Below are 13,485 nucleotides of genomic sequence, written 5' to 3' on the forward strand. Positions count from 1 at the left end.
ATAACAACCGACGAGAAAACTACGATCGTGAAAACCAACCAGAATTTTCACTCTTACTTGTTTCCTTTTTTCGATGGTTGCAAAGCATACAAGTTACACTTCGTGCACTGCTTGTTATTCGGCAAACCATTAGCTCGAGAAGTACCTGCTCCAGTTGCAGTGATTTCAGTGAGATTCCCGGAGTCTAATGTTAAGTTTTCTGTGTAAAAGAGTTCAACTCTCACTGCAAAATTAACGAAAAATTTCCATCTACTGAATTTATCGTTAGTTGAGCGTTCAATAATTAGAAAGTTGTTGGCAAATGGGTTCAACTCGATAAGGTTTTCACGACAGTAATTATCAGATTCAGAGTTATTAACACAAATCACAATAGTTACATAGTGCATTTCCCTGTTGCAGTAGAAGTCCGCAAAATAGAAGTTGTGCTTTTCGGGGTTTAAAATTTCCAGACAATTGAGGTCCATTCGCATGTTTCCGAACGGAGAAGAATCTGGCGGTTTCCCACGGCACATCTGAGCGGTAAAGAAAAGTCCGTGGATTTTTCCATTGATGAGATTGCCTGGTTGACCATTGTTATCTTTCACATATTTTTTCATGAGGTTGTTGTGTTCTATGCGAATTGTGTTCCAATACGCTTCAGGTTTACATCTATAAACTGTGGATATTATCTGCATCGAATGTTTGAATATTTCTTCGTATTTTAAAAAGGATAAGCACTTGTGAAGGAGCTCATAAGATTCCATTCGGTTGAATTCTGTAAAAATACAACAAAAAGTGCATTACAGACTTTGCGCATATTTTGCTTCATCGATCCGTGAAACATAAGATACATTTAAAAAATGCTCTGATAAAAGTGTTTAAAAAAACACAAACTAAAAATTGGCAAAATTATGAAAATGAACCAATTGCTGCGTATATACATACTACAGGAATATGTATACATGCTTCTTCGAGTTTTACTAAGAAAAGTCAGATCTCTGCCCTCTATAACTAACCTGCCCGAATCACGCTTTTCCAATTCTTAATCAATGTGTCACTGTTCGTTGAATTACATTGAATCTCCACGGAATAAAGCTGTCCCGGTATCACCGAAATACTGCAGTTCTGTGAATCAAAGTCCCGTTTTAGTTTTTTTGTATCTTGCGTCTTTACATTTGTTGAAATGACAACGAAATAAATGTTTTCTGCAAAAAAAAAACAAATTATACCTTTGTTGTGAAGTTTGTCAATCTTACTCTCTGAGGTTTGATAGTTCCAGTGCAATAATATTTCTCTCGAGGAAACTGAAAAATTCACCAGAAACTTATCAATTTCAGTGGCCTGCTTCTCATTAATATTGTTATTATGTTCCTTTTGTCCTGCATTGCCATCTTTTTCTGAAAATCTCGAAAAGTGAATAGAAATGTAATGTTCACTGGTAATTCAATGATTTCGAAGGAGCATTTTCAAAAAAATAGTACGGATCTTAAGGTTAATTTTGAACTGAACATTCTCAATTTTTACTAACCTGCTTGAATCAGCTTATTCCAGCTTGCAATTAATCTACCATCTTCCATCGATGTACAATGAATCTCAACGTGATAACGCTGCCCCGGATGTACGACAAGTCGAAAGGTTTTCTCATTGAACCGTCTTGAAAACGTTCTTTTTGTTTTGGTTTTTACATTTGTTGCAAATATGACAAAATGTGTATTGTCTGAAAAACTATTCTTATGTGTTTTTAAAATTGAATGTTATAAGGTTCACTTTGTGCCATGTTATTATTCCAATGAAACTTGATTTCCCGCAAGGAGATGGAAAAATTGACCGGAAGTGGTGCACATTTGATGGGCTGGTTGTTATTGATAATGTAGCTTGTTACCTCAGATAGTTTTCCAGAGTTGGAAATACTTTCTGAAATAGTAAAATTTAACTGACATATACAGATTTTCTCTTCTACCTGACTGAATCTCCTTTGACCATTTTAAAAGTAATTTTTGGGTTTTTAGCATCACACACAGAATTTCAACATTGTAAAGTTCCTGAGCAGATACTTGAAGCTGACAGCTAACAGCCGTTGACGGTTTTTTAATAGTGACTGGTTCCATATCCGTGATCTTTTTGTAAGTGACAATGAATTCGATGTCATCTGAAAATGTTGACCTTATGCACCTGTTGATTTCAAATTTCAAACTTCTTCTCGTTGGCTTTTTCCATTCCAGCACAATTCGCTTAGAATAAACTGAACAGGTAACTGGTAAAAGTGGAGCTTTAGCCGGTTTTATTTTCATTTTACGCTTAATTGAAGTACACGGGTCTGGAATAACGTGATTTTAAAAAATTTGGAATAAATTTCTAAAAATTGGTGTTATTAATTCCAATGACGAGCTGAATGTGTAAAACATTTAATTTTGGTATCTTCTTTTTTTTGAAAAAAATTAGTGCAAACACTGTAATCAACTAAAAGAAAATTCTCCACATTTCGGCAAAAAAATCGATTCGCTTCAAAAAAAAAATAGAAAAACGTTGGTCATTGCCTCACTCTTGTTCACTTTGTATAGTGTGGTATTAACATTGAACCTTTTAACCATGAGGAAATTTTGAAAAACATTCAAAAGTTCAATTGTTGATCAATTTTTTGTTGTTTGAAGGTAGCAATTTGCAAAAGGGACATATTTTCACCAAAAATTACGAAAACCTTCTTTGATGACGGAGGCTCCTATGCAGCCCCAAAATTTTGTTGCTCAGATATTTGAAAAAAAAAACAAGAATTATAAATCATGGAATTAATTTGAAAATTTAACTCTTCTGAGCTATAAAACGAAACATTTATTAATTTTTCAGCAAAGAAGGAGAGTGGGTGTGAAACAAGAATAAACAAATATCATGGCCAAATCTGTTGTTGCTTAGCAGCCAAGTTCCAAAGACCATCAACAATTTTATTGTGAGACAAAAAAACAGATGGAGTGTTATCCGAATTTTGCAAAAAAATTGATTCAAAAACCAAATACCTTATACCCGGGGCATAGGCAGAACTTCCTGAACTGGCTAAAAGGGTTTTGGGCGTTCAGATTTTCTATAGCAACATTTCATTGGAAATCCGCGTCAACAAATTTGTAAGTTGAACTTTCGAATTTCTCGCCATTTTTCTGAAATACTGAAGGCCAAGTTTTTTCAAGCCACAAAATCAAGAAATTCAGAGCTAGTTTATTTCATTCATCTAGATTCGAGGTAAGAAAAATGGTATAATAAAACTAATAGGTAAGTATCTTAAAGTTTATATTTCAAAATAGAACTCTAGCAAAAACGTTTAAATATTTTTCATCCTTGTCCTTTTTGAACTCTGCGAGCTAACAGACGCAGTCGAAATAACCAATATATTCTGAATAAAAATTGTTGAAAAATATGGTATTCTGTTTGAGACCCACTTGTCCTCTATCTTGCTTTTTCGTGATACATAACATTTTCTTCACAGTTTCTCTATACTGTGAGGACATTGCAAAACATACGAAAGCATGAGAAATTCCATTCATTGTACGAAGATTCCAGAAAACATATTGTGAAAGTCCAAGTAGTGATCTGGAAATAAATTAGGCTACCGATATAAATTTTCAACAAAACTAACACAATATCAGTCATCGACTCTTCGTAAATTAGTTTAGACAAGATGAAGTTTTCAAGAATATATGATCCAATGACAGGAAGACCCTCGGAAGTCATGAAAAATATAGTCATCATGAGAATCATCTTGTTTGTTTTATACGATTGGTCATTCAACGCGTTTTTATTCATATTCTGTCTTTTTTTCTTGATTGTTCTCAATTGCAAAAGTAGAGTGATAGTTAGAGTTGGGTATAAAATAACTGAAGCGAACCGAAAGATGAGATCTATTTTATTAAACTTATCCATATTTCTGTCTTTTGCTCTAGAAACTACCAATACGTAGTAGGTGTGATTGAGGTGTTCTTTGTAATTATAGCAACTGAAAAGAAAAATGCTACTTTTGATAAATTTATCAATTAAATAAATAAACAAAAAAATTTTACTACAATCTCATATACCTCCTAAAAAAGAAAAGGACAAGGACTAAACAAGGAGGTATGAGTTGCCCACTTCTTGGAAAGGACCGACCGTTGTTATATCATTAAATTATGGCTGGAACTATTTTCAAACAAAACAAATCAATCCAACTCACGACTTAATCAAAATATCCGGATACCATCGAAATTCCATCTCGAAGTACGGTGACGAATAATAAAGTATCCAAAATGTAAACATAATTAATACTATTAAAATTGCAGTCTTAGCTTTTGCAAGCTTCTGGATCCAATTGCTCATCGGAAAAAATACTGACAGTGTTCTTATTAACGCCATCATCATCGCTAGCCAAACCGCCGTGGGCCGTGCCATTTGCACGAATATGTTGAGAATATTAACGGAGGTGACTTGCACAAAGTCACCTCGTAAGCAATTAGTATTCTTATAAAAAGGAATTGATTCAAACCACATTCTTTCAAAGCCGACATTGTAAAAATCAAGTGAGTAACCAAGGATATCAGCCACAGAAATTCCAATCATCAATATATAAATTGCACCAGATCGCAGCTCTTTTTGAAGCAAAACAATTAAATGTAAAATGTTGATGAGTACAGTAAAGAACTGCAGGCAAATGTTAATATCAGAAAGTACCATGCTTATTTTCTTATATATATCAGCACAGTGAAAATTGTCATAAAGGTTTGTAAATTCACAATCTTCAGAATAAAATTCTTCATCATAGTACATTGTATTCAAATCGAAGCAAAAAAGGTAGTCAAAGTTAAAGGACTGACTTCAAGATATGGAAATTTGAAAAAAAATGTTATGCAAAAGTGTAACTCGGGATATGACCATTAAAAGCTCAATGCTTAATAACATGCTGTCTAGGATTAATTGTTGGCGTGAATTCCAAATTGCTTTCTTGTCCTTGAACTTTTATTTGGAGTTGAGTAATCACGTATTTATTGGCAACGTGAAAAAGTGGGTAACATTCAAAGCAATTTCAGTTTTCCCGATGCTATTAGGTAGTTTTTCCTGCGCCAAGAAGTTTCTAGTACTAATAATGTCAGTTGCTTTGAGGCATCCTAGCATTTTTTTGCGACGGTAAAGTGTCAATGGGCAAGGGTTTTAAAAAAATTCCACATGACGGCTACTTTTTTAAAAGCATAATCACAAATTACTCGTAATTCGAAATACCCATTCTTGTGAGATTCGAAATAGCTTTTTGAACCAGTCTAGGTTCCGATAACTCTAATGAATTTTTTACGATACAAAACAGACTACTGTAAATCGGTCGAACTGACAAAATAATTTCAAAAATGCCAAGTATACCGAGTATAAACGTGTTATTTCTGTAAGAAATTTGAAACAATTAAAAAACTAAGAAATACATAGTATTATATAGCAAAAATTAAAATCGTTCATGTCCTTGATCTACTGGAATTGTGTGAGCTGCTAACCGACACTGTTGAGATGACCAGTATATTCTGAAATAAAAGAAGTTTTTTTCTAAATCGAAATATTTATCTTTAATCTACCTGTCCTCGTCGCTGCTTTTTCGAGGAACAGAGCATTCTCTTCACTGTGTCCCTATACTGCGAGGACATTGCAAAACATATGAATGCATGAGATATTCCATTTAATGTGCGGAGATTTGTATAAAAATATTGAGCCACTCCAAGCGCTGATCTGAAAAAGTTTCAGCTACGACGCATGACGTCATTTTCAGCAAAAAATTTCCAGCAATCCCATGCGGACTGTTTTGCAGATAATTACACAAGAATATATATAAAACTTACATTACGTCGACCATTGAATCTTGATAGTTAGGGGTAGCTAGAATTTTTTGAAGGATATAATCTCCGATACCTTCCAAGCCCTCCGATATCATAAAGAATAAAGTCATAAAAAGAATGAGCTTTGTTGTATTATCTGATCGATCATTCAACAAGTTCTTATTCATACTTTCTCGTTTTTTCTTTATAATTCTCAGTTGAACTAGTAATGTGATTGTTAAGATTGGATATAAGATGGCTGGAATAAAGCGAATGAAAGGTTCCAGTTTTTCACGCTTAAAGACTAGGCTGAAGCTAGCTTTTGGAACTACCAGAACGTAGTGGGTCAAGTTGCGATGTTCTTCGTAATCAGTGCAACTGAAATGAATGAACTTTCAGATGTGCAAGTTCGAAAGCCAACTCACGCCTTACTCAAGACATCTGGGTACCAGCGTAATGTCATAGTAAAATATTGGGATGAATACCACAGTATCCAGAATGTGAACACTACTACACTCATGAAAATTGCAGTTTTTGCTTTCGCAAGCTTCTGAATCCAAATGCTCATGGGAAAAAATACAGACAAAGTTCTGATCAACGCCATCATCATTGCCAGCCAAACCGCAACTGGTCGTGCCATTTGCACAAATATACTGACAAAATCTACAAAACTAACTCGAACCAAATCATAACGTAAGCAATAAACGTTGGTGTAAAACGGAATTGTGCTAATCCACGTTCTTTCGTAGGCAACGTTGAAAAAATCAAGTAAATAACCGATAATATCTGCCAAACAAATTCCGATCATCAAAATATAAATTGCACCGGTTCGTAGCTCTTTTTGAAATAGAACTATCAAATGTAAAATGTTAATGAAAACTGTGAAGAATTGCATAAAAACATTTGTGTCCGACAGTATTATACCCAGGGCTCGATAGATATCCCCACAGGACAAACTTGTAAATAGGTTTTCACCTGCACAATCTTCAGAATAAAATTCTTCATCGTCGGACATTATATTTTCTCAGAGAACTGTGAAAATGAAAAGATACTATTAAAAATATCTGCATTTATAGGGAAATTCCAACGAATAACAACTTGTGATAAGAGCATTAAAAGCTCAACACTTAACAGCTTATTGTCTGGGAATAACGATAGGTGTGATTATGTGGGACGGCGGCTGATTGCCTTTTCTCGATAGGCTATTTTCCAGGGACAGGTGAGTAATCACGTAATTCATGTTATTCTGATTCCAACGGTGTTCAGTGGTATAGTTGAATAATTATATGTATGCTGAACGAAAGCCGGAAGCAATTATAATCAAAAGATGCAAGGCGGGATTTTCAGGAACAACGTTGTCGCCATTTCCGTAGGTGGAATAGAGCCAGTGGGAAATCGAAAAAAAATTGTCTCCCTTTTTTTATGCTTTAATTATTCTTAAAATATGCATATTTCAATTTTGTACGTGTTCGTTGATTTGCTGGTCTATGTGTTTTTATATCGTTTAGGCTCTCAGTTATAAGAGCCGAAACCTTGCAGAACCTTGTGTAGATATACATATTACTGATCCACTGCATTGCACGCTTATTATATTAAACATTTTTTAATAAAGGAGCGCTAGGAATACTGTAGGCTCATTCTGCTATAGTTTTCCACTAAATGTATTTATTCTTAAAAAATACAGTACAAAATAGTTACGTACATCAGCAACACATCTCTATAAATTTCAGACAGACTTTGTTAATTTCTTCTTTTTATCCTTCAAGCTGCCCGAAGTTGTTGAAACGAAAAATATTTTCTGAAAGAAATCATTCATTCTCAGACTGAAATTCGTTTTCCTTTGTCTCACTTCGTCTTTCTTCTGCTGCGTGATACATAAAATTTCCTTCACAGTATCCCTATACTGCGAGGACATAGCGAAACATATAAAAGCATGAGAACTTCCATTCAACGAGCGCAAGTTTAGACAGAAAACTTGTGCAATTCCCAAAGTTCCTCTGGAACAAAAATTAGAGTTGATGATTTGTGATGTTGCTCCAACTAAACTTTTAACAAGACTTACAATACAAAAATCATCTCATCGTCATCTTCAGGCTCAGATGCAATATACTTCAACTGGGCATAGTTAACAATGGATGGAAGACCCTCAGAAATTATTACAAACACAGTCATTTTTTTTTTTTTGAATTTTTTGAATTCTTATTCACTTTTTGTCGTTTAATCTGAATGCTTCTTAGTTGAATAAGGAGGCTAATTGTGAGAATAGGATATAAAATGGCTGGAGTTGAGCGTAAATATGGCTCCAGTTGATTACGGTGACTTGAAAATGAAAGCCTACTTGTATTAGTTACCAAAACGTAGTTGGTTTTGTTGACATGCTCTTCATAGGAAAAGCATCTAAAAAAGGCAAATTTTTCAAAAGGTTATTTTTAATTTTCGAACATATACGTTTGTCCGGCACTGTACATGTAAATGCACATGTTGATTTCACCTTTTATCCAAAATATCCGGGTACCATCGAATTGTCACCGAATAGTACTCAGATGAATAAAACAGTGTCCAACACAAAAACACAAAAAAGATTATGAATATAGTCGTTTTTGGTTTTGTTAGCTTCTGGATCCAAATGCTCATTGGAAAATAAACTGATAACGTTCTTATCGATTCCATCATCATCGCCAGCCAAATTGTAACATGACGTGCCATCTGCATGAGTATGTTGACAAGATCAGCAAAACTGACACTTAGAAAGTCAGCTTGCAAGCATACTGTGTCGAAAGAAAATGGGACTGATGTGATCCAAGATCTATGTATGGCGGCGGTGTAAAAATCAAGTAAATATCCGATAATATCGGCTACGCAAATTCCGATCATTAATATATAAATTGCACCTGATCGTAGCTCATTTTGAAATAGAACGATCAAATGTAAAATGTTAATGAAGACTGTGAAGATTTGCAAGCAAACATTTGTGTCCGTTAGTAGCATACCTAATTTCCTATAGATATCCTTACAGTTAAGGCTGTTGAATAACGTGAAACCATTGCATTCTTCAAAACCATAGTCTTCGTCGTAGTATTCGGCCATTTTAGGCCACAAATTTCAAAAAAATGTGGATGAAAAAAACGTTCAAAAATAAAGAATTTAAGGCGACAAACAACTGTGATATCAAGATATCAAGATTAAAAGCTCAAAAAAAGTCTTTTTTTGGATTGTGATAATTATTTGTGTAAATGTGCAATAAAGGTGATTGCTTTTTCCTGGTTGATATCAAAGTAGATACAGAATGATTATATACTTTAGTGATTCTTTGGAAAATTTATTAGAACGCTCTCAAATTTTGGCTTTCAGTCTTGAAACTAGGGTCTTGGTGTTGAATATGAAAATGTCTGAAACTCATTTGAAAGAATCAAGTGGAAGGCTGTACACTTTTTTGTAATCTTTGTGAATGAGTAAAAGAAAATGTTCTCAAATTATCAAAAGTAGACCGTAAGGACGGTAAGTATAACTATGAAAAGCATTTCCAAAAAATTAAATATTAAAATTAAATTAAACATTTTAACTTTAATTTTGCAACAAAAATTAAAATGCTGATTTTTCAGCAAATTCGATTGACTTTTTTTGGTTTTTTTTGCACTCTGCCATTTTATTTGTATTATTTTTCGATTATCTTGCAAAGTTATATGTATTTGGACATCACAATCCAGCTTCTACTAGTTGAAACTACCAAGAAAAAAACCATGTCAATGATTTGTTTTAAAGTTGCAATTAAATTTTTATGTGTTTTCAAAGTTTCAGATTTAAAACGTGACACATTTGTATAAATGTGCTCAACCATCATGAAATCATTATAAGAATATTTATGTAAAACATCACACGAAAAAAATATATAGCATTCAATTAGGTTTTGTTATTTTCTTGTTTTTATCCTTCAAACTCATTGAAGTTGTTGAAAAGACAAATATATTCTGGAAGTACAATTTTATCTCTAGACTGAAACTTTTTTTTCTAACTTGTCCTGCTTGTTGCTCCGTGATACATAACATTCTCTTCACAGTGTCCCTATACTGCGAGGACATTGCGAAACATATAAAAGCATGAGAAATTCCATTAAGTGTACGGATATTTATTAAAAAATGTTGTGCAGCTCCGAGAAACAATCTGGAAATTTTTTGTTTTGAGCTGTTTCGTACACAACCGATTTTCAGCGTGACTCACGCTACTTCTTCCATCGTTCCGGTATTCGTAGATGCTCTAGCAATCCTTTCAAGGATGAATGACACAACCCCAGGGAGACCCTCAGATGTCATGAAGAATATAGTCATGACGAGAATCAACTTAGTTGTATTATCCGATCGATCATTTAACGCATTTTTATTCATATTATTTCTCTTTTTCTTTATGGTTCTCAATTGAATAAGTAGACTGACTGTTAGAATTGGATATAAAATGGTTAGGATAAATTGTAAGTAAGTTTCCAACTGCTTGCGATTTACATAAATGTTCGACACGTACACAGAGACAACCAAAACAGAGTTGGTGTGGTTGAGATGTTCTTCGTAATTGTAACAACTGAAATACACTATGCTTAGAAATGTCAGATTGACACGTTTGTTGACTTAAGCTTTTAAATTTAACAACTTCAGGTTAACAACTTGTATAAGTGCCTAAAGACTCTGAACCAAAGAAAAAAATTTTTAAATATTGTATTTTACCAGGTGACCAAACTTTGAATTCTCATATTTCTACGCCGTATAATTCTAAATTTAAAATAATTCTGTAAAGGTTCAAGACAGTTTAATGAAATTTACTTCAAAAAATATTCTCCGCTTTTCTCACAAGTGACCGTATTTTTTTTTAATTTTTGCGGCACGTGACAAAATCCGCGAAATATTAAAAACTCACGACTTATCCAATACATCCCGGTACCTGCGTAATGTCATAGCAAAGAACTGACATGAATGCCATATTGTCCAAAATGTGAACACTACAACAATCATAAAAATTGCATTTTTTGGTTTTGAAAGCTTTTGAATCCAATTGCTCATCGGAAAAAATACAGATAAAGTTCTTATCAACGCCATCAGCATCGCCAGCCAAACAGCAACAGGTCGTGCCATAAACACAAATATGTAAATAAAATCCACAACATCGACATAAGTTAAATCTTTCCGCAGGCAATCGATGTTTGAATAAAACGAAATCCATCTAATCCAAGTTCTTTCAATCATAACGTTGTAAAAATCAAGCAAATAACCAAGAATATCAGCAATACAAATTCCAATCATCAGAATATAAATTGCACCTGTTCGTAGCTCTTTTTGAAATAAAACGATCAAATGTAAAATATTTATGAAAACTGTGAAAAATTGTAGGCAAACGTTAATGTCCGCAAATAACAGACCCAATTTCTTATAGATATCCCCACAGTTAAGATTACTGAATAAGCCTATATTTTCACAAGTTTCAGGGTGAAAGTAATTCTCGGACATTTTTAGGCTTGATTGACTAGTGATAATGTAAAACTTTCTTGGAGAATGTAAGCTTGGCGCAAACGAGTCTTGTGATATCAAGGTACTAAACTCAAAACATAATATATTGCTGTCATAATATAATGATAGGTGTGAATAAATTGGTTAGCTGATTGCCATTTTGACATTGTTCTCAGCTGATTGCCTGAGTATTTTTTAAAAAGTAAATCTAAATGATCACTTAGTTTTGGGTACTCTGAAATTTTGATGCAAAATCTCTTAAACACAATACATTTTTGTTCATGGAACGTGTGTTTCAAAAAAAAAGTCAGAAGCGTTCTCTGATTTTCTTATTTTTCCCGATTTTTTTATGTTCACACATTTTCAAAAGATCGAACGATTTCCAGGATTTTTGCTCTTCCGTTTCATCATAAATTCCAAATTTCAATAGCTTGTTAAGAAATCTATTTATGAAAAACAGGTTGTTTATGTCTGCAAGCAAAAAAAGTATTTAAAGATGCTTGATTTCTTGGTTTCTAATGAAATATCAGACTATATTCAAGTAATTCTTCCAAACTCAAAATGATCAGCTCTGATCAGATAGCAGCGCTGGCGATTTTTTCGGTATGAAAAACGGGTTCTTTGTCAATTTGAAAAGAGTGATTTCCAGATCAGCTCCATTGGTGTCTTGGCAAACTGGACGGTTGCAATTTTGATCAGAAGACTGCCTTCTTTGAAGAACTCATTTGGAATGCTGACTACATCACAGTCTATTGGGGATGCAGTTATTTCAACAATTTTTGCATTTTTAATCGCTCCAATGTGTTTTTTGTAAGTAATTTAGTCTAGGTAGTAAGGTAGGCAAGGTAGGAGAGGTAGGCAAGGTAGGAAGAATTGGTGAAGTAGGCAAGGAAGGCAAGATAGGCTAAGTAGGCTAGGTAGGCAAGGTAGGCAAGATAGGCAAAGCAGGCTAGGTAGGCAAGGTAGGCAAGGTAGGCAGTATTAAAATTGGAGTAGCTCTCGTTTGTCAAAATTTTCTCAAAAATACTGAAAGATGAGCAAACCGCACAAAATGTTTCAGATTTTTTAAAGTTTTTGAAAAGTTTGGGCTTTTTGAGAAGAGCTAGAGCACCAATATCAAACAAAAAATTTTTTCCAGAAAAGTACATTTTTTACAGCAACTTGGAATATCTGAAAACGTATTCCTCTGTCATCGGCCATGTGTTGATAATTGCGTACGAGATTTCAACGTACTCTCATTTGTGCATTTCGTTGAATCGATTCTGTGCAATAGTGGCTCCGATCAAATATGAAAACATTTTCAGGTAAATTTAGTACTATAACATTTTTTTAACTCAATTCCAGCATTCCCAACACCAATAAGTTGATAGCTTTCTTCTGGGCTAGCGCCACTCTTCCTTCATTTTATCTCTATGTTTACAGTAAGCAAGATATCTCTTAGCATGAACAAAATCCACTTTCAGACGACTGCAAATTCTACTTTGCTGACATATTCTGGGTATTCACTTTCTCCGACAATCCCGTGTGCAACACTATTGCCTGGTATGCAGGATTTTTGAAGTATAACTCGATTGTTATCAGCATTGTGATAATTGATGTGATAACGGTGTCGAAAGTTAGAAGCTACAAAGCAAAGGTTTTTCAGTTCGGTTTGTTTGTTCAAAAAATTAATTTTCCATCAGGTATTCGGAATATCAACTCACTCCGCTTCCAAGAGCAGTTATGAAATGAACTTCCTGAAACAGGCCTGCCTTCAGGCTTTTGTGTTTGTTTGCGAACTAGTCACCTATTTTTTAATTACACCGAAAATGGATCCAAGTGAGAGATGGGCTTGCTTTGTATTGTCTACTGTTGCTTGGATATCCGTACATACGTTGGATGGGTGAGGCTAGAAATTTGGGATTTAAACGAATCATAGATTTTTTTTCCAGAATTATCACTTTGAGTTTCAACAAGGAGTTCACCAATACCATTTTTGGAAATGCAAAACCGAGTAAGTATATTTTATTTTATTTCGCCCAATCAAAACGTTGTTTTGTGACCAAATCTTAGTTTCGCGCAAAAAAAATATGTGTATCATTTTCTTGAAACTTTTTTAGTTATTAACTTTTCAGCTGACCTCTCAACAGCCGCCGAGCCTGCCGAAATTCCTTCGAACGTTGGAAGCACTTCTTTGAGATTATAAATTATCTGTTGTAATT

At 34.1% G+C, this 13,485-nt stretch overlaps 5 protein-coding genes, 2 non-coding genes and 1 pseudogene across 8 annotated transcripts; 2 read left to right on the top strand and 6 right to left on the bottom strand.

The window, feature by feature from the left end:
• Positions 1-53: 53 nt before the first annotated feature.
• Positions 54-2,270, bottom strand: T10H4.4 (Phytanoyl-CoA hydroxylase-interacting protein-like C-terminal domain-containing protein; the record flags this gene model as incomplete). Its single annotated transcript, NM_074380.1, has 7 exons — positions 54-754; positions 996-1,184; positions 1,236-1,376; positions 1,508-1,696; positions 1,747-1,893; positions 1,940-2,128; positions 2,174-2,270. The coding sequence occupies 7 exons, from the start codon at positions 2,268-2,270 to the stop codon at positions 54-56; spliced, it is 1,653 nt and encodes a 550-aa protein (NP_506781.1).
• A 1,019-nt stretch (positions 2,271-3,289) lies between these two features.
• On the bottom strand, positions 3,290-4,764 carry srw-16 (G-protein coupled receptors family 1 profile domain-containing protein; the record flags this gene model as incomplete). Its single annotated transcript, NM_074381.2, has 4 exons — positions 3,290-3,361; positions 3,408-3,558; positions 3,605-3,961; positions 4,175-4,764. The coding sequence occupies 4 exons, from the start codon at positions 4,762-4,764 to the stop codon at positions 3,290-3,292; spliced, it is 1,170 nt and encodes a 389-aa protein (NP_506782.2).
• A 582-nt stretch (positions 4,765-5,346) lies between these two features.
• Positions 5,347-6,922, bottom strand: srw-17 (G-protein coupled receptors family 1 profile domain-containing protein). Its single transcript, NM_074382.2, has 4 exons — positions 6,218-6,922; positions 5,817-6,170; positions 5,556-5,706; positions 5,347-5,504 (listed from the first exon to the last, which is right to left on the bottom strand). Exons 1-4 carry the CDS (start codon positions 6,805-6,807, stop codon positions 5,439-5,441), a joined length of 1,161 nt encoding a protein of 386 aa, NP_506783.1. The 5' UTR covers positions 6,808-6,922; the 3' UTR covers positions 5,347-5,438.
• A 596-nt stretch (positions 6,923-7,518) lies between these two features.
• Positions 7,519-8,879, bottom strand: srw-18 (annotated as a pseudogene). The gene is made up of 5 exons: positions 8,284-8,879; positions 8,000-8,189; positions 7,855-7,937; positions 7,642-7,789; positions 7,519-7,590 (listed from the first exon to the last, which is right to left on the bottom strand). Coding segments are annotated over exons 1-5 (1,089 nt in total).
• Positions 8,880-9,179: 300 nt separating this feature from the next.
• On the bottom strand, positions 9,180-9,200 carry 21ur-13303. The gene has a single exon (NR_070029.1).
• Positions 9,201-9,688: 488 nt separating this feature from the next.
• Positions 9,689-11,286, bottom strand: srw-19 (G-protein coupled receptors family 1 profile domain-containing protein; the record flags this gene model as incomplete). The annotated part of the gene is made up of 3 exons (NM_074384.4): positions 10,698-11,286; positions 10,011-10,364; positions 9,689-9,953 (listed from the first exon to the last, which is right to left on the bottom strand). The coding sequence occupies exons 1-3, from the start codon at positions 11,282-11,284 to the stop codon at positions 9,689-9,691; spliced, it is 1,206 nt and encodes a 401-aa protein (NP_506785.2). The 5' UTR covers positions 11,285-11,286.
• T10H4.19 lies at positions 10,125-10,255 on the top strand. Its single transcript, NR_070030.1, has one exon. It is a non-coding gene; the product is annotated as an Unclassified non-coding RNA T10H4.19 (non-coding RNA).
• A 519-nt stretch (positions 11,287-11,805) lies between the features above and the next one.
• Positions 11,806-13,469, top strand: srx-51 (G-protein coupled receptors family 1 profile domain-containing protein; the record flags this gene model as incomplete). Its single annotated transcript, NM_074385.4, has 8 exons — positions 11,806-11,887; positions 11,934-12,094; positions 12,442-12,588; positions 12,629-12,705; positions 12,748-12,920; positions 12,967-13,166; positions 13,216-13,277; positions 13,399-13,469. Exons 1-8 carry the CDS (start codon positions 11,846-11,848, stop codon positions 13,467-13,469), a joined length of 933 nt encoding a protein of 310 aa, NP_506786.2. The 5' UTR covers positions 11,806-11,845.
• Positions 13,470-13,485: the final 16 nt, after the last annotated feature.

Source organism: Caenorhabditis elegans, chromosome V (assembly GCF_000002985.6).
Source record: "Caenorhabditis elegans chromosome V".
NCBI lineage: Eukaryota > Metazoa > Nematoda > Chromadorea > Rhabditida > Rhabditidae > Caenorhabditis > Caenorhabditis elegans.